General features: G+C 32.2%; 1 protein-coding gene and 1 long non-coding RNA gene across 2 annotated transcripts; both read right to left on the bottom strand.

The window, feature by feature from the left end:
* Positions 1-4,535: 4,535 nt before the first annotated feature.
* On the bottom strand, positions 4,536-10,081 carry LOC121242114. Its single transcript, XR_005935890.1, has 3 exons — positions 9,862-10,081; positions 9,622-9,716; positions 4,536-4,703 (listed from the first exon to the last, which is right to left on the bottom strand). It is a non-coding gene; the product is annotated as an uncharacterized LOC121242114 (long non-coding RNA).
* Positions 10,082-14,456: 4,375 nt separating this feature from the next.
* On the bottom strand, positions 14,457-14,971 carry LOC121243026 (protein transport protein Sec61 subunit gamma-like). The gene has a single exon (XM_041141084.1). It carries the CDS (start codon positions 14,915-14,917, stop codon positions 14,708-14,710), a length of 210 nt encoding a protein of 69 aa, XP_040997018.1. The 5' UTR covers positions 14,918-14,971; the 3' UTR covers positions 14,457-14,707.
* Positions 14,972-21,386: the final 6,415 nt, after the last annotated feature.

The raw sequence follows: 21,386 nt of genomic DNA, 5'->3' as shown, positions 1-21,386 counted from the left end.
ACCATGCCGCATTAAAAGACTCTGACACAAGGAGCAGTACGAAGGACATAGACTCTATGAAGGCAGACACGATTTGTCCCCCAAGACTTTTAGTATAAATAACAGGTCTCAGGTACAAGGATACTCTCTCTGATTCCTAAACTTTTTCACTTATTTACAAATTTCCAAGAATACTTCCTAATTTTGGCATCGGAGACTCCTCGGCCCCAAGGTTGCCCTCTCTTAGTTCCATTATCTACCATCTTTTGCAAGTCTATTTCGAAAGACTTGAGTTGTTGGAGCCTGGTCTAAAGGTATGTGAAATACGACGTTAACACCTGGGTTATTCTATTCTCGAACTGACATATAGAACACACCATCCACATCACTTACATGATAAAATTTGATTTGTAAAATTCAAATTTTAAAATTAATCTGTCAAATCAAATCATGGTAGCCACGATATATCCAAACCAAAGTCATGATAAAATGTTTTTGTCTGATCCTCATGATCATGTCCTCGATCATGATCCAGCTAGACTCTGATATTCATATTCATGGTTATGTCTCAGGTAAACAAGATATGATATAACTCTTGTATTTATTCTTTAATTTCAAATAACCATATCGTGATGATCGATCTAGACCTGGTAAAACAAAAAATATCTCTGTATCATGCCCCACATGCATTATTCATTGCATCCTGTGCATCTTTTAGTTACGTTAGTGTATCTTTGACAATCAACAAATGCCACAAGTTTTGGTAATTGGTGCAGTACACATGGTATATTGATTAGATTAATGATCTTGATTTTGTAAATAATTGTGAATATTCAGTGCATTGGGACTGAAATAGTTTGAAATGACCAGCTTGATCATGATCATTTAGGTTTTTATTTGTTGAAATTATTGCGATAAACAGCAGCTTAGGATCTCTGCTTGCTGTAGATATCATCATTAGCCATATTGAAGCTGTTGTACGTAGGGTCGTTAACGTTTTTTGGTTGAACATCTATATATAATTATAACCAATTGGCCGGGTTTTGATCATCTGTCCTTTGAATCGTCTCCCAGCTTGCACTACAACCAGTACTGAAATATCGAGTCATGTGCAAGCAACATCGAAACGAATGTCATGCCATGTCATGTTATATTATTGTGATATGTGCAGTAATTACGATGAATAGTATTAAAAAGAGAAAATAAGAAAAACATACAGAATATAACGTTGTTTTGCTCCGCTCCATATGTTATGGTGATTTTCTCATTCCGCTCTGCTTCACTTTGACATCAATTTATTTTCTATATATATACACACACGTTCCACTCAATATAAATCACATGTTGCAACTCATGCCAAGACATAATACGGTTGTTTACTGCAACATACGGACGGATATATAGAAATTTCCGATGAATTAATGTATAAGAACAGTGGGGGAAGATGATGATCACAAGAAGAAGAGTACTCTTTTTGATATCAGATCATTGATCAGCAGGTGAGCGAATAATTTGAAGGGACAGCAAGCTTTACAGCAAATCAATTCCTAGTTGTCGCTTGGAGGATGATTAAATCGAGGTATATTAGTAGTACTACTAGTGTCGGCTAGCTACATATCTAATAATCTGCATCATGTTGCTGGAACATTGACATAATATTGCTGTGCTGTTCCATCTTGTCTCATAGATAAAATGACACTTGTTGGTCATCATGTACAGTTCAGGTTGTAATAGCTAGTACTACTGGAATGTAGCTAGCTAGGTACCATACAACAGTTTTTATGTAGTACTGGTTGAGATCATGTTTTGTTGAGTCGCCCTTCGGATATTTCAGCTCTGTTTGGATCTTTAAATTATATTATTTGTAAATAATAATGAATTATAATAAAATAATTTGAGAATAGTTGTATTCTTAAATATATAGTTAATTTAAATATTTTAATATATCTGTAAATAATAGTAAAATAGTTTAAGTTAATATATTTTATTGAGTTTTAGAGTGAGAAAGAAAAAATTGAATATAAATATTATAAAGTTAAATTTTTTTTAATAAATATAATTTTTTAATATAATTTTTATTTTAAAATTTGAAAAAATAGTATTGTTTTATATATTTTATTTGAAAGTTTGAAAAAATTATAATGTTTAAATAATGATTAGCTAGATGAAAATGTTGAAAATTTAAAATTGAAAAATATTATGTTTAAGTGATGTTCGATATTAAAATATAAGAAAACATCTGAAAATATTTTAAAACAATTGCGTTGGCAAACATAACTTAATTTTTAGTTTGGGAGCTGTTCATGTATATATATTTGATGGGATTTCCTAAAAATTCTTTGTGCATGGTCAAAAAAATGCAGCTTTCTGAACAGTTATCAAGAACATTGGTTTAAGTAAAAGACGAACGAAAATTCAGGATATCCACTGGCCGGAATATAATCTTTCTTTGGTGGGTACAAAATCTATCTAGAAGGAATATATATATATATATATATATATATATATATATATATATATGAGATCACAATAAACCCTATGTATTTTAGGTGAGGTATGGATACTTATAGTGAGATGGGATGAAAATAATTTTAAATAAAAGTTTAATAAAATATTGTTAGAATATTATATTTTAATATTATTATTATTTTGAAATTTAAAAAAATTAAAATATTATTTATTATATTTTGTGTGAAAATTTAAAAAAATTATAATAATTAGATGAGATGATCAATTGAGATCAACTCCAAATACAAACGATGCCTTATTCTTCTCCAGGTCAAGACGGGCGCCAAATCCACATATATACATACATACATACATACATATATATATATATATAAACTATATATATGGAAAATTGCACCCAAAAGATTTTTTTTTTCTTTTTCTTTGCGACCAATTATTTATCTAAATTAATTAATTCTTAATCGTTTCTGAGCATTGTAGGAAGTGCAATTAAAGCTAGCTAGCAGGACTACAAAAAATGGGGTAACTGATAATTTATAAGAAGAAATGATGATCTTAATTAATTTATAATTAAGGAGATCAGCTTTTGGGTTTTCCACTCTATACCTATATATATGTATATATATATATATATATATATATATATATATATATATTGTTAGCTCTTTCGCCATTTCCTTATTCTTCTTCTAAACCTAATATTCAAAATTGGTGGCCAAAACCTGATCTAACAATATACCAATATCGAGTCCATGCCAATTTGTCACTCTTAATTACCATGTACTAATTAATGATTTCCATGCTTCAGCAATCCAAGCCCCATCTTGAAGAATCAAGCATGAAAGCAACTATATATATATATATATATTAATATATATATATATATAGATGAAGATATGAAATACAATCGACCCTCCAAAGTTTTCGGAGAAGAATTAATTTATAAGTTTAAAGATAATTAATTAAGGGCTTGTTTGGGAACGAAAACATTCTTATCTTATCTAAAAAATTTTCATAATTCTCTTCCCAAACACAAACATTTTTCAATTTCAAATCTTAACTTTCTCATATAATCATTATCTAATCATTACAACTTTCCAAAACTTTCAAATAAAATATAAAAAATAATACAATTTTTTTCAAATTTTAAAACAAGAATTATATTAAAAAAATTATATTATAATAATATTTTACATTTATAATGTTTTTATTTAACTTTTTATCTTTCATTTCTCAGAACTCAATAAAATATCTTAACTCAAACTATTTCACTAATATTACATATTTCTCATCTCATCTCATCTCATTCCTAGTCAAACATCACTAAGCTGTGTTTGGTAAGTGAAATAGTCTTGAGACTACTTCACTACTATTCACAAATAGTTACTATTTACAAACTATTTATTATTTTTTCATTACCATTCACTATTGTTTTTCACTATAATTCACTATTTTTCATTACCATTTACAGATCATCTAAAATTACCACATCCAAAGGTAATAGATTTCTAAGTCCTGACTACTACAGTCTACTACTACTGCGGACAGAACAGGGAAAACATATATGTCGTTTATTTTTTTATAAGGGCATTCAGGAATTAAGGTGCAAAAGTTATCTAAATAATATTAAATCGTCTGATGGTACATTTGTTTTAAATTCCTGAGTAGGCTGCATTCCCAAAGTAGTAATTTATATTTAATTAGTGATTTGGATTCAGAGATGAGTGAGTTGAGATGGTTTATGAATAGTAGAATAAAAGTTAAATTATTTATTATATTTTATGTAAAAATTTGAGAAAGTTGTTTTGATATTTGAAAAAGTTGAATTGTTTATTATATTTTGTGTGAGAATTTGAGAAAATTGTAATGATGAGATGCGATAAGTTGAGGCGGGTTTTGAATGCAAATGAGTTTATTGTTATTTTTTATATGAATATATATATATTAATATTTACGTGTTTGATGAATTAATTAATTAGCAACTAATTCTCGATTTGTGATATTCGTTTTTCAGATTTTTGAGATCTATAACCCAAATAATTATAAAAAAAGACAATAAATTAATATGGAGAGCGAGGTACCTTGATGATGCATATCTTCATAGGCTACACATTGATGCATGCATGCATATACATCGTCCAACTCAATTTACTTCGGTCGACCAAGAAACCATATCATCCAATTAAGTGGCTCATGATCTATATGCATATTGAGATCAAAGGACATTCATTTGCTGGAATGACGTGCTGGTTGTCCTGAAATCAAAATTATTGAAATTATGTCAATTACATTAATACAAGAGTTGCTGTATATACAAGTCAGTGTATGTATTAATGTATGAATATTACTATTTTTTGTGGATTCCATTATAATTTTTTTTTTTATAATTAATAAAATTTATTGATCTTCAAAACTATGTATAGCCCGAGTACACAGGTGGTATACAAGTGAGAGATGCCTAATTACAACCTACGAACGAAAAAAGACGCATACAAGTCACCAAAATTACCCCTATCTAATACAATAGTCTTAGCTCAAAGTAACACTGTTTGGAAGTAATTAAAGATTAATTATAAGAAGTAATTAAAAAGATTAATTGAAAAAAACCAATTAATTAAACATGATAATTTTTTTTAATATAGATCCTTTTCTCTTAATTTGTATATATAATTCTCAATAAAAATATGAAATATTTAAAGAGTTTTGTTATACTGTATAACTTTAAAAAACCAAAACACTAATAATTTTTTAGCATCGTTGAGCTTCCACATCAGCAATGTGTAAAAAATAAGGTTTATAAATAGATTTTCTCATATTTAAAACCTTTTTTTTTTTAAAGTATATTTAAAACATTCTTATCATGCTTGTAAAACCCATAATTTTCTGCTTTGCATAATTTACAACCCCAAATTAAATCTTATCCCATGATTAGTCAAACCTACTTTAAAATTAGTGAAAGAATTGCCTAATTAATACACAAAAATAATCCAAGGTTTTGATATTTTTTTTTTTTTAAATCCCTGAATTACACAAATATTCCATATATACCACGTATCAAAAAGTTAAAAGATCAAAAGAAAATTAAAAAAGATAAATGAGAAAAATGCATAAAATTAATGAAGATGATGGCATGGTGGAGAGGAATATTAACCCCTCCAGCTTCCACCCGGCCATCTCTGCAGCCGACCGGGCACACAATGGGGACGAGTTCTCTTGCAAATCAAGTTTTGTCATGTCAACAGCATAAAAGATATATATGTTTTACACACCGACTTACGAATAAAATTTGCTAGTTAAATTATGTAAATGGCCCCCATTCTAACCCAATTCCCAATTTTTTTGTGAGGGTCAGGACCATTTGATCAGTTTCAAACCATCATGTGGACATGATGATTTCTGCTTTGAGCCCATGCCATCATGTCTACATAATTTGTTGGTTTAATATTGACAGTATCTCTGCAACCAGATGGGCTTTTATAACCCCCTATACTACTTTTACTGTGTGAATCAGTGACTATATATAATGGTAACTTTATAGCGGTAGGCCCAGTAAAGATGGTCATGTCCTACATACCCATATTCGAAGCTGACATTTTACATTGGGAAAACAATGCATGTTCAGATTTCCATTTGCTACATAAAGAAACCCTAAATTTTCAGTTGGGGGCCCAATTTGCGTACATTAATTCTGTTCACTAAAAATATAAAAAGGAATAGGATTAATTGTTGTAATACCAAATTGCATACATGATCTATAATAGGAAAATTATTTATATAGTCGTAGGCTACATTTGGGTACTAGAGTATTTGAGAATACTCCACTCCTATTTATTATTTTATTATTATTTTTTACCTACTTTTCATTACTTTTTACTACTATTTAATATTTTATCATTACTTTTTCACTATTATTCACAAAATATCTGAGATCACCTCATTACCTAAATGCAATCTTAGAGTGTGCAATCTTTGCATGCACTTTTCGACAAATTTGGAACCCACATAAAAATAATCATTTGTTAATGGCGGACTCTATTTTTCTCGATAGAAATGCAGAACTGTATATATCAGTACTACTATATATATATATATATATATATATATATATATATATAAACCTTTGAGTTCTTGGACACCCGATGCGAGCCAATAAAAAAAATATAATAACCTTTTAGCTAGTTAAAAAAAAAAAAAAATCCACATAAATAGGGAGGGTGCAATTGAAACTCAACACAACCATTATCTTATACCCAAGCTAGATTAACCCAAAACAACTGCATTAATCTAGCAATTAATGAGAAAGAAACTATACAATTGAAATTAGTAGTACTGATCAACATAATCATTTACATTCTAGATTATATTAATGATCTACTACAAACACAATGTGAGATTTCCAAGATAATTAATTATATACAACATCTATAATATATACTACAATCTCCCTGTCCCACACAGAAATTCTTGACATGATTCTCTTCAAGATCTCATGTGCTGTGTTTGGTTGCTTTATATATACGTACCCCATATATAATTAATTATTAATGGTGTTGTCAAGTTGACTTCGATACGTACTAGTGATTAAAATATATCACAAGTAAAAAATGCCAATAAATTAACAGGCAAAAATGTCCAAAATCATTACAGAATTCGTTGGAATTAATCTAAAGAAATCTAAATATATATATATATTTTTATTTATATATACATTTCCTTTAACTTCAACTTTTTATTTTCTAGCATTAATATGTTTGCATGCTTGCTTTATAGGAATGTAGATGAATTGGACAAAGTGAAAGTGGTATTCAAGTACCTTTTAATTGTAAATGTCAAATCATCATTTATAGTAAAATTTTAAATTGGGAAGAAAATGTGGATTTAATTATTTACATTATATCTTTAACACTCTAATGTTTGGTCAACCTTCCTCTCAATAAGTGGGTTCGTCTTGTGAAATATTTAATTAGTGAAGTCAGGGTTCTAAGTTAAGACCCATGCTCTGATATCATCATTTGAATTCACTACTTATTCTAAAAATTTAAGATTATAGAAAAAGATATATTTAATTATTTAAATTATAGCCTTTGTAATAGAATCTTGATAGACTACTCAGTATCTACAATTCCTATTAGTTCAATTTATCTCTCTCTCCTATAAATATAATATAAATTTATACAAGAATATCTCAGATGATCTATAAATAATAGTAAAATAATAATTATGAATAATTTATGAATAATAATGAATAATTTATGAATAGTATATCTACTCAAATAGGCTCTAAGCCCTTATATTAATTTATGAACAGTAATTTACTGTACTTTGTACTAGGTTGCTGTCTACATAATACGTACACCCACATCATGAGGCTGTCCTTTCATGTTGACTTTAGTTTACAGACACACAGTACCCAAATCACCTACATTAATTTCTGCTTGCTAACTTCTGTTCAACAAGTGTTTAAGGGACTAATTAATTATTCTATATATAATTAATGGCTTTTTTAATCTTACTACACGTGCCTAGCTTGTGACACATACAATTACAAATTGCACAAGCTGAGGGGCTAGGGGATGGTAATAATTTAATTAGATAGACTGTTTAATTCAATGTTTCTGTTTTTCCTAATTTGTCCAATATCAGTCCTGATCTTGATCTTCGATCTCTCAAAAGGTCAGGCTTGAATCTTTATATTAAATTCATAATCTCATACATACATACATACATGATGTATGTATGCATGACTAATTTGCATGTACATGATTAAGTTAATTTAGAACTGTGCATATAAAGGAATGAGCTTGTATTTGTTTATCTATGGATCATAATCTCATGTGCTGTTTGTTCTTAGTACAATCATGAATACTGGGATATATACTGTGCATCATGATGTGTGAATATTACATTTATATATATATATATATATATATATATATATATAAGTAACAGAAACAAAGAACAAAATTTTTTAATAATGTTTTTTTTTTTAAAGATTAGATTAAAAAGTTATGTTTTTTTTTAGGTTAAAGAAAAAAAAGAAAAGGAGTTGACTATTGAATTTGAATATACTATTTTTCAGGACACAAAGATACAAGCTAGTCACTTCTATGAGATATGGCATATATATAAGAGAATAAAAATTATTCTCATCAGTCACTATATTCACTACTCCACACCCTATGAAAAATATCCTCATACCCTATGAAAAAACACCTAAACCTTATAAAAAACTATAGGTGTGAGGCGTGAGTAAATCCCTAAAACCTAATTTAATTATTTTTTACAACGAACATTAAATCCATTATTTATATATATATATATATATATATATATATATATTTTTAAGGTGACAACCTGCACATTTAAGTAAAAACCTATAAAATGTTCACAAAAACTTCCTAAGACTTTACATGATCCAAACATCCCCTTGAATTAAGGGACATTAATTAATTTGTACAGTGAAGCTGAACCTATCATGCATGCGTACACATACATAGATTCAATTCAGTATCTATTCATTCATAAAATGCAAATCTTAATCCAGAATGGGGATATTACCATAATTGGAATGAGCTAGGGCAATGATATATAACTATTCCTCTTTTGGGGGAGAGAGAGAGAGAGAGAGAGAGAGAGAGAGAGAGAGAGAGATCAGCATGAAGGTGAGGTGACGGTGGTGGCACAGAGGGTGAGGAGTACTTCTGGGAGGGATCGAAGATCAGAATCGAGGTGATCATGATCCTCATATTGTTTTATTTCCAATAATTACGGAAAAAAGAGCAAGTGGAGACAAGATTGTCCCAATACTCGAGGGGTGCATGACGTAGCACAGCTATATCCATGCTAGGATTACTGCAAATCGTCCTATAATTTGTACTCCGAACAAACCAGCAGCGAATTTAGAGACTTTGTTTTTCACACAAAATCCAAAAATGAAATTGGGAGTACTGAGAATTAGGAGAGGTTCATCCATGGTAGTTGTAGTAGTACTCTACCTAAAGAGTATCCTTTCCCACAACAAACCAAGCGGCCAGCCTCCATTCTCTCAAATGGCGACACAAGTAATACATGGAAACTCGGGGGAAAAAACACTCAAAAAGGGAAGGAAAAAGAGAAAAGAAGCATGGTAAATGTCCAACAGCAATAAAAAGAAGCATGGACTTTGTATTTTACCTGGGATATCAATCAAATTTTGGCTTCGTTTTGCTTAGAAGATCATGTTCTTCTTCTTTGTCCAGCCATTGCATGCAGTCTGTGCTTAAAATGATCTTCGTTCAACACAATGCAGAAAAAGAGAAGAAAAATTGATGTCATCTGTAGAGCTCTATAAAGCACTAGCCCTAGAGAGAGAGAGAGAGAGAGAGAGAGAGAGAGAGAAGGGTATTTGAATCTGCAAAATATATATGATCTCACCTTAGAATTCAGCAACGTTTCCTCCGCACTTTTCAACACAAGCACCTTTCTTTCTCTGCACATTTGCTTCAAAGGAAAGTCTCCTCCAAATACAGAAATCGGCATCTTCTAATGTTTTCTTTTTCTTCTCCCTCTCAGAAGTTGTGTGATAGGGAAATGGTAAGTGAAAGAAGAGTAACAGTAATGATTTAGAACAAGTAGCTTGATCCATGGAAATCATTTTAATTCTGAAAAAGAAGCCAAAAAGACGACGAGATTAACGGAAAGTGAAGAGACAAATCTAGAAAAAGGAAGATACAGCAATAAATAATCGATACGGACTAGCAGTTCCAGGATCCACAATACTCCTCCTGCTGCTGCTGCTACATGAGCTACTAGGGTTTTATTTTATGGAGAGAGAGATAAAAAGGGCAGGTAATTGGCACTTCCCCCAGAAAAAAAAATATGAAAAAAAAGGCCATAGTAATGAAGTACATACAAAAGATAGAACAGTAACACGAGTGTCAGATTCAAAGAGATGAAGTTATGGGGGCTCTACATGGTTCAGCAATGGTAGTTACCTTGGAATGTGTGAGCTTTTTGTGTGTTTTGTACGGGGAGGGAGCAAGCCATTGCTCGAAGGAAATAGATCATAGATCACCTTTTTCCATAGGACGTACGTACCCCGGCCAGGCCAGCAGGCTGCTGCAGCGAGCTAGGGCTTTAATCTCTCTATCCGAAGGATTGTGTTTGTGTCTAAAGATTGAGCCATGAATTTGCCCAGATATAGCATTTATCTAATATTTTTATATTGACAATGATGTACTTAGGGGATGCTCGGAGGGGAATGAGATGATCTTTGAGAATTTTATAAAAAATAATAAAATGATTTGTGAATAGTATAAGTGAAATAGTTTGAGTTAAGTATTTATTGAGTTTTGAAAAAGAAAAGAGAAGAAATTAAAGAAAAATATTATAAAGTTAAATATTGTTAGAATATGATTTTTTAATATAATTTTCATTTTAAAATTTTAAAAAATTGAACTATTTTTTATTTTTTGGTTTTGACTAAATAATTGCCAGTGCTCTAAGTCCCGGTATATTCTTAGGTGAAAGTACAATGCATGACAAGGTTTGCCACAAAAGCGCTGATTTTACTGTACATACATACATATACATATATATACACACTAGCATGGGGGCTATGTGCAAGGCATGCCCCTGGTACGTAACGTCTCGTTGGAGGAAAAAAAAAGTCCTAAAATTTCTTCATAGAAGCGTATAATAGTAACAATTCATTAAATAAAAATTTTTTAAAAACAAATTTTGAACAACACCTAATTAAAAACACCATTATTTACATAAATGAACCAACATACAAAATCACTATTCAATTAAAAAGCTCATGAGAGTTGCATACCAAAATCACCAAGTTTAATTTATAAACACAAATTTTTATGTAAATTTGGTTTCACTCACGCTGCCTCAATGCATCAGTGTAAGGATCTCATTTGTTTATGTTTGTTAAATCGTCTCATCATCAATTTTTTTTTATTTAAACAAATATTACATAATACTTGTTTCGTCCGATTTGGTGCTTGTTAACAGTTAAATCGTCTCATCGCCAATTTGTTTTAGATCTAAACAAATATTATATATGTTTATTTCGTTTGATTTGATGACTGGTTTCGTCCAAGTTGATGCATGTCTATTGATCTCATTATTTCGAATGAAGGCTAACCCAGATTATACATGTGAGTTTTCTACATGGTTTCTAAAAATCCAAAGAGCTTCAACTGAGAAAAGAGATGAAGAAAACTCATACCCACGTAATGGTGAGATTCATAGGCAAGAAGAGAAATTTCAACGATGAAAAATCTAGAAGTTTGTGTGAGAAAGTAGGGAATAAAAGATATTGGAAACATGAGAAAGTAAGAAGAAGGAGATTTCGACCAACCTTTGGATAAGAATAAAGTTGTAAAGAGACAAGTGAAACACTATAAAAAAAAGACACTTTACATAATCGGTGAGGGAAAGAAAAACACAAAAGAATGAGAATTTGAGAAAACAGAGGGCAAAATTGGACGAAAAAATACTATTCATCTTGTACAAAGCATTCAAGGGCATAACTGTAATAACAATCAATTACACAAGGGCATAAGTGGAATAGAAAGTATCAAACAAAATACTATTCATTCCCATTCATAAGCGCTTTTAATACATAAGGGATAAGGGATATATATGTACCGCTTTGAGTTGCATGAAGTAGTAAGGAACTGAGCTGCTCTAGACATTAATGCACTTCTGTAGGTCATGTAGAAAATAATGTTGCAGATTGCATGATCTTTGAACTTTTAGAAATCATGTTTTCAACTTTGAACTTCTGTAGGTCATGTAGAAAATAATGTTACAGATTGCATGATCTTTGAACTTTGGGTCTTATTGTTTTTGAGAAAATATAGATGAACAGTTTTTGGCAGAATTCGTAGCATTTTCATGGCCAGGTCAGGAAGATTATTATATATTATTGCAAAGTTAATTTGGATTTTAGACACAATGAAAACCTAAAGATCGATGATCATTTTTATGAGTCAAAATGATCAGATCAGTCTCTTTTTTTTTTTTTTCTTTATTAAGTTTGATGATCGGTACCATATAATTAATTAATGATCAGATGATGAATGAATTAATCCGAGATGCCAAACAGCACTTTTAATTCATCATCTACGTCCTTTTTGCCCTAGTGTGCATGTTTAGCAGCTCAATGTGACAAGTCCAATCCTTTTCAGATTTTGCTTTACGATGAGAAAGGATATATGTACAGTATTCTGTTTCATGTGGCTGACACTTGTCCATGCAATTTTGCATGCTGAGTTAATTTGGCTGCTCCACCTGCCCAGCTGCTTAATTCAAACCTTTTCAGATCTTGCTTGCTGCAACTTCGATCGATTCAGTTTTTGAGGGTACGTACATGATCAGTAGTAGAAGACAAATGTCAAGCCGACCATTCAGATCATTTCAGTACTACTTCAACTGTTCCCTTTATCTCTCATCATCTTTTTAGCATTTGGGTTTCATCATTCACTAGTAAAATTCTTTCAATGGAGTCCATCAGAAAATAACGTTAGTATATTTTATTTTGGAGATCGAAAAAATTGTAATAAATAGATTATCGCTTGAATTTACAGATTAAAGTCATCAAATTTACGTTTAAATTATCGCTCAAATATTTTATTTTTTTAATAGTTAAGAAAGTTTAGTGAAATTATATATATATTTTAATAATTAAGGATGTTAAAATATTAAAAAAAAAGTTTACAGAGCTAGCGATACACCCAGCTGTAGATGCTCTGACTAGGACTGCCCAAATTCTTTCTCCCATAGCCTATCGATCACCAGTAGTACCACGTCTTAATTATGATAAATATAAACAGAGATAATATTTTTAATTATAGAGTGGATAAGTGCTACATATTTTTTTTTATAAAAAAATTAAATATGAGATTCATATAAAAAAATATACTAAATTTTTAATTATAATATTCGAGATCGCATCTTGTAAATTATTTGTTAATAAATCAGGCTCGAAAGGTAGTATTATGTTCTCAAAATTATCTCATTTATATATATATATATATATGAGAAGTCTTATGATCATAAATATATAAATTAATATAATTTCATATGTTATGTTTGATTTTTTTTATAATAAAAATAATTATCTTTACAAATATTTCTATAGGAGTATTTATATTGATATTATTTTAAATAATATTTTGGAGAATCAAGACACATGTCACGTACACTCAAATGCAGAAGCTGTGCACGTGAGAGAAAGAGATCAGGGATAGAGAGAGAGAGAGAGAGAGTAACTGCACTTTCTTGACCAATCGCTTTATGCATATGGTTGCACAGACTATATATATATATATCCGACCAAATTTCAAAGAAGAAGAGGTAGCTGCTAGCTATAAAAGATAGAGCAGCAATTAATAGTCTCGAATTCCTTACAGAAAGATTCCCAGTAAACTAGCTACCAACTGGCCATGCCCACCATTACCTCTGATCTCTTTCCCATGCTTCGTACGTACACATATGAGAGCTAGCTATTACTCTATTTACTCTTTTCTTTTTATATTTTTCCCAGCTTGCATGTCTTGTTGTCTGCCTTCTACGTACTCTAATACCAACAAGTTTATTTTAATCGCCACCAATCTCCGTAAGCAACAGTTGCCTATAAGCTACGAGAGATCAGACCTCCTACGGCCTACTCACTTGGGCATTTTCTATTAAAGATAAAAGAAAAATTCTATTTTATCAACTCAGTTTGTCCCTATTTTGATATCTTATTTTTTTTAACAGAAATGCTACGTACAACTAGCCTATACAACCTTTGTGTAACCGGCTGACAAACTAAATCCCACCACTGTATCCCTTTCCTCCCTCTCTCTCTCCCATTCCTTTTTCCGTCTATCCATGAAAAAGTTAAAAACTCCATCTGAACAATTGTCGCTCCTTTATCTGCAGTGTATGCTCCTCTTGAAACTTCTTCTTTTTTCTTTTTCAAATAATTGTCGCTATAATCTTCAAACCATCAACCAAACAAGAGTAAAAAATAAGAGAGGGAATTATCTTTCCATTGTAAGGATACCAAACGAATCTGAACATACATCCATCAGAACAAACTAAGAACTAAGATTAAAGACGTAAAAATTTACTCATATCTACTCTGCGAATATGACAATGCTACTAAGGTGTTTTTCTGAAAAAAGGTTGAACCCACAAAATCATGGATCTTTGTTCTTCCTTATGTGTTGACTACTTTACATGATCCTTTTTGTGGGCCCGCAGTCCCGAATGACCTCATTTAATCGGACCTAACGATGATGTTGTTGGTGGGGATGAAGATCAACTTCACAAAGAACCCAACGAACCCCATCACCACAAACCCAATTGCAGTACGAAACGCAACCTTTATAAACTCTTTGCGGTCGGGCTTGTGGCAGCGCTTAACGAGGTTGACGCTATCCTTAGAGAATTCTCTGAAGGGGTCGAAGACTGAGTCTATAGCATCCATTTTCTTTTCCTGGGTTGGATAAGAAATTAATTTGGAGGAGGACGAAGGAGGAAGAGTTTACTCTTCTTTGTCTCTTTCTAGACTCAGTTGTCACAATTGTCGTGCATTTTTTACAGAGGAGAAAGAATGAAATCTGAGAGGGAGAATGACAGGAAGAAGAGGTAGGAAAAATTTGATAGAGAGAGAGAGGGGACAAAATGAAGAGAGAATGACAGATTCTTAAAAAATAAAGTTTTTTATTCACCCGGTTACGCGACGGTTGTTCCAGCCGGTTGTAAATAGAATTTTTGTTTTTTTAACCTTTTTTTTCTTTAATAATAAAGAAAATGACTATTAGTGTATTGATATTTTTTTTATATTTTTTAAAAATATTTTAAAATGATAAAAATCTATAAATAAAAAAAATTGAAAAAAAAATGAAAAAACCAATTTAGCTTAGTGGTCACTTGGAGAGGTGCTACTCAGGCGACAGAGTAGCACCACTCTAAAGATAATGATAGGTTTACTACATTTCTAACATTCTTTTGCTGCTTTATAGTGTATTTAAAATTTTTATTTTCTTTTAAGTATTTTTTTTTAACATCCTTAATCATTAAGAAAAATTTAAAAAATATACAACTTCAGTAATATATAGTCAGTACTTCCTTAACTATTAAGTAAAAAAAAATTACAAAAAAGAAAAAAAATAAATAAAAGGAATAGTAAATGGGTTATAAGAAGTAGTAAACATATCATTATCATTCTATTAAAATAATTGCATCATACAACAATATTTTGTTTTAGTAATATTAATTACAGTTTTAAATTGTGAAAATATTCTATATTTTATTAAAAAATAATAAAAATTGTTATTAAAAATTTATATTTTTCATATTTTATGATTATAAATATCATTTCCCTTTTATTTTCAATCTCCTCAAATTTCTCCCTAATGCAAGAAATACTTAATTTCTTACTAGCTAGTGGAAAAGTCTCTCCAAAAATACCTATTGCGTATTATTCATTTTTTGTTAAAGAAGAAGAATAACTCTTCATTGATCAAAGTACCTCAAATGAGGGAAACAATACAAGAGGGACAATTCTCTAACTCAACAACATCTTTAGGGATGCATAATGCACTCTTTGTTAGTGCATCTGCTACAATGTTTGACCCCCTTTTTATATGAACCACTTCCCAATAATCTAATTGAGCAACACCCTTTTTAATATCCCAGATAATAGCCCTCGAGTAATGGCAAGAATCCTCTACCTATTTTATGTAGTTTACAACATTTAATGCATCACCCTCAATGATTATCTTCCTAATATCAATCTCCAGTACAAGTTGAACTGCATGAAAAGCCCCAATGATTCAGCTGTATGTGAGTCTGGAGCATTAGTCACCTTCATCCTCTTTGTAGCCATGACAAATCCTTCTTGATCTCTTACAATAATCCCAATTCCAACCTTGCTGCTTCTTTTGCTCAAAGATGCATCCCAATTCACTTTGAACATCCCCTGAGGAGGAGGAGTCCAATTAACAACAATTGCATTTGCCTCTGCTTCAGTTCCACTGTCCTTATTGTTTGCATCTCTAAAATCATTAGTTGCCTTAACTGCTGATACCATCACTTCTGTTGGGTGAGTAAAAAAGCCTCTGAATAGGAAATTATTTCTTCTATGTAGTATCTTCTGAGCTATAACTACAATTTCCTCCACTTGCTCTTATTCAAACAACTCAATAATAGCTTCAAACCGCTTCAGAAACCATCCTGATGGAAAGCCAGCCTTCTGCAATTTCTTGAAACCCTTACACCAAACTTCCCTTGCAGTTGGACAATCCCATATCACATGAATACTTGATTCTTCCTCTACCTGACACAATGAACACAGTGGTGAATCCATAACTCTCCTCTTAAAATGATTTGAGTTTGTTGGTAAGGACTCTAAGCAAGCTGTCCATATGAAGATTTTTACTGCAGTAGGCACATTTAACTTCCATAAGAAAGACCAAATTTGCTTATTTGCATTAGGATTTGAACCCTGTCCTCTCTCTCTGTCCTTCAACTCATTTTGCAAATAATAAGCACTTCTAATTGAAAACATATCATTTTGACTACATCTCCAAACAAGCTTGTCTAGGTAGTTTGAGCAGCTTGGTGTTATTTTTAATATCAATTCCCCTTCTTTACTTGAGAACCACTCTTGAATCAAATTGGCATTCCAATTTTTGGTATCAAGATCTATGATAGCACTTACTTTTGTATCTAAGTCCAAACCTGCATGCATAGTTTGAATCTTAAAAGAATTAGGTTGTTGAATCCATCTATCTTGCCATATCCTTACTTGATTTCCTATCCCAATACTCCATAATAAGCCCTTTTCCACTAACTTCTTTGCTACAAATAGACTTCTCCATATACAGGATGATTTAGCCCCAATTTTTGCTTCTAGAAAAGAAGTAAATGGAAAATATTTAAGCTTGAAAACTCTAGTAACCAAAGACTCTAGATTCTGCAGGAACCTCCAGCCTTGTTTTGCAAGTAGAGCCAAATTAAAACTTTCCAAGTCCTTGAATTCCATACCTTCATTGGACTTGTATGGGACTTTTTCCATTTGACCCCATGACGCCCAATGAGCCTTCCTCTCATTCTCCTGTTGACTCCACCAAAACTAACACATGATCTGATTAATTTTAAGGATAAGAGATTTAGGTAGTAGGTAAAGCTTGAATTACTGCTTTTAGTAGAATCTCTTTTCCTGCTTTAGACATTAGTTTTGTTTTCCAACAGCTTAGTCTACTTCTAACTTTATCCACAATTCTAGAGAAGGCCTTAAATCGAGATCTACCTATAAGGGCAGGTAGTTCCAAGTATTTCTCATAAGGAGAATAAGATCTTACACTTGCTATGTTCAGAATAAAGTCTTTGGCTTCACTCCTTGTGTTTCCACTGAAATGAATAGAAGTCTTTTCCTTATTTGGTCTTTGGCCTAATGCTTTCTCATATTTGTCCAACAAACTAATCATATTGCTCCATTCCAATGAATTAGCTTTGCAAAATAACAAGCTGTCATCTGCAAAAAACAAGTGGTTAATGCAAATCTGTCCTCGAACCAGTGGAAAGCTAGTGATAGCTTTTGTGATCTCAGCTTGATTTAGCAAAGCACTCAAAGCTTCAGAACAAATAATGAAGAGGTATGGTGATAATGGATCATCCTGCCTCAACCCTCTAGAAGCTTTAAATTTAGTATGAGGAGAGCCATTTATCAATATGGAATATGAGATTGAGCTGAGACAGCTTATAATCAAATCAATCCATTTCTGTTTGAACCCAAGCTTGGCCATAACAGCTTTAAGAAACTCCCACTCCGCCATATCATAAGTCTTATTCATATCTAACTTCAAAACCATGTAACTTGTCTTCCCCTTCATCTTTGAATTCATTGAATGCATCGTTTCATAAGCCACCATGACATTGTCAAGAATTAACCTTCCTGGTATAAATGCACATTTGCCAATACTTTTGAGATTATTTTGTAAATAACATTACATAGAGAAATAGGTCTATAATCTGATACCTTTTTTGAAGACTTATTTTTTTTTTTTTTTGTGATTAACACTATATAAATGTCATTGATCAGGCTCAGATCTCCTTCTATGTTGTTTAGAAATCCAAGGACTGCTCTACTCACCTCCTGCCCCACTATGTGCCAATGAGTTTGGTAAAAACTAGCATTAAAGCCATCTGGCCTAGGTGAACTCATGGGGTTCATCTGAAAAATAGCTTCTCTAACCTCTTATGCCAAAAACTCATTTGTAAGCTTTGCATTCATATCTCCTGTTACCTTGGACTTCTAGCCATTGAGGCATTCTGGAGTGCCATTTGGATTAGAAGAACAGAAAAGGACTTGGTAGAAACTTTGAAACAAAGTTGACATCTTTGTAGGTGAAAGTCATTGAGCCATCCTCCCTCTCAATCTCACTGATCTTATTTTTTTCCTTCTTTGATTAGCACACCTGTGAAAGTACTTTATGTTTTTGTCTCCTTCTTGTAACCATCTTCGCTTAACCCTTTGCTTCCACCTTGTATTCTCTTTCTCCAATAGGCACTCAACTTCCTTTTGTCTCATTTTTATAACAGAACCATATTGCCCTTTATTAACCTCTTACAGCCTTGATATCTCTTTCAACTTTTTTACAACTAAACCTCTACCCTTACTGCCATGCTTTTTATTCTACTAAATCAGTGCCTTCTTGCACATCTGCAGCCTAGAAGTGATAGATAGCAAAATGTTGCAAAATTGCCCTTTACTTTTCCATCCTTCCTCTATAGTTTTACCACAATCTTCCCTCCTATTCCAACATGCCTCATATCTAAATAATTTACTGCCTTGCACATTTGTAAACTGGTGCTGACTCAATTTAATCAAAATGGGAGAATGATCTAAAGATTGAGCAGGCAGAGTAATAACACTATAGAATTCAAATAGCATGTCCAGATTTAGGTTTGCAAATCCTCTATCCAGTCTCTCCTTAGTGAAAGCATTGTACTCCCTATTATTACTTCATGTAAACTTGTTTCCTTGATACCCAAGATCACTTAGCCCATAGCTTCTCTAAATTTCTCCATCTGTTGATATGGTCTAACTACAGCCCCTTCCTTTTCATTTTGGTGAAGGATCTCATTAAAATCACCAAAACAAAGCCAAGCTTTATCATATGTAGGTTTAACTCATTCAACAGTCTCCAACTCCCCTCTCTTTGTTCAGTGTAAGGACTACCATAGAAACTTGTGATTTGAATCTGATTATTATTAGGATCACATACCAGATTCATGGATATGTGGTATCTAGAATAAGAATTCAAGCTCAAATTGCTAGAGCTATGCCATAAAAATGCTAAACCTCCACTAAGACCTCTGCTATCCACAATAAAACTACAATCAAACCCCAATTTATTCCTCACTATCTCCACCTTATCTCTTTTACATTTTGTTTCCATTAAAAAAAAAAAAAATCCGGGCTCTTTGTTTTCACCCAAAGGTGAAGTTCTTGAACTGTTCGAGGGTTCCCAAGCCCTCGACAGTTTCAACTTAGACAATTCATTGTTGTTGGTGGAGCTTCCACCAACTTATTTTGACTCTCACATGAATCATAATTAAAAACCGATTTTGTTCTCTTCCCATTTGGACTTAGAACCCGAGAACTTGCCTGTCCAGCTCCTCTTTTTCTTCCCTCCTTACTGCCAGGTTCTACTTCAATAACTTTATTAGCTATTCCCCTAGCTCTTCTTTTCCATGGAGATTTTTTTTTTTTAAGGTTCAACATTAATCTTCTTAGAAACTTGTGGGGATTAGCTAAGCTTAACTCAACATCGACTAGCATCTGGTTCTCCTCATCTACTAAATTCAAAAACAATTCGTTTTCCCTTGTGCTTATCTCCTTTCCCTTATCCTGATCTTTCAACTTGTCCACAGAATCAGTAACTCTTCCTTCATCTTTATCATTACTAACAGCAATAGCCCCATTAGCACCACTCTTATTTTTAAGGGAGTAGTCCTCCTTATCCTTATCTCTGCTTTAAAAAATAAAATAGCCTGTATTATCTGCCAAAGTCTTTTGGAAGTTTGAATTTGAAAAGCCTGAATTATCTGCAGAAGCTTCCTTGTTTTGCTCTTAAAAAACCGCATCTGGATAACCACCCCTCTCCTTTGGAACTTCACTGTCTGCACTGCCCGAACCTGACGGATGCTAGTGGCCTGAGCCCCCCTCCTCCATACTTCCTTACACCAAATAAGGAAGAATTCATAGGTTGAGCTCTCATCCAGGGACCATACTGCTGGGCAGATATGTGCATCTCCTTGGAGTAATTCTGAGCATGAACACATTCATTCTCTACATGCTTCACAATCCCACACTTGAAACAAAAGTTCTGGAGCCTTTCATATTTAAAAGGCAACCATGTTTTCTTCCCTCCTAGACTAAGCATTGTACCTCTTATTAATGGCTTTGATAATTCTATGTCAACTCTAACCTGAAGGCACCTTCTCCATCCCAGCCCTTCTCTGTTTACATCCACTTCATGAACAACACCTAGCCTCCTACCAACTTGAAGTCCAACTTCTTGAGACATAGCTTCTAATGGAAGATTATGAATTTGCACCCAAAAAGGCTCATAAGAAAAAGGAATGTATTTTACTGCCAATCCACCATCAAAGGCTTGCATCACTAAAGAGAACGATAAAAAAACCATGGCCTACCATGCATAACTTTGTCTTTATCAGATTGTAACTGAAAATCCATAATAAATTTGTTCTCCCCAACATCCTTGAAAACCACCAATCCTTGAACTTTCCACACCTTAGACATAGTTGCCTTGAACGCTTCTTTATTAAAACTTTTCTTAGAAGCAAGAAAAGCCAACAAGCAATGTTCTCCTCTTATATTTGAGTCTTTAATTATATCTTCTGAAATTTGAATAGCTTCATTC

Source organism: Juglans microcarpa x Juglans regia, chromosome 8D, assembly GCF_004785595.1.
Source record: "Juglans microcarpa x Juglans regia isolate MS1-56 chromosome 8D, Jm3101_v1.0, whole genome shotgun sequence".
NCBI lineage: Eukaryota > Viridiplantae > Streptophyta > Magnoliopsida > Fagales > Juglandaceae > Juglans > Juglans microcarpa x Juglans regia.
This window is presented reverse-complemented; position numbering and strand designations above follow the sequence as displayed.

Coding starts and splice junctions, on each gene's coding strand:
- LOC121243026 (XM_041141084.1), bottom strand. CDS start 14,917: ATGGATGCTATAGACTCAGTCTTCGACCCCTTCAGAGAATTCTCTAAG.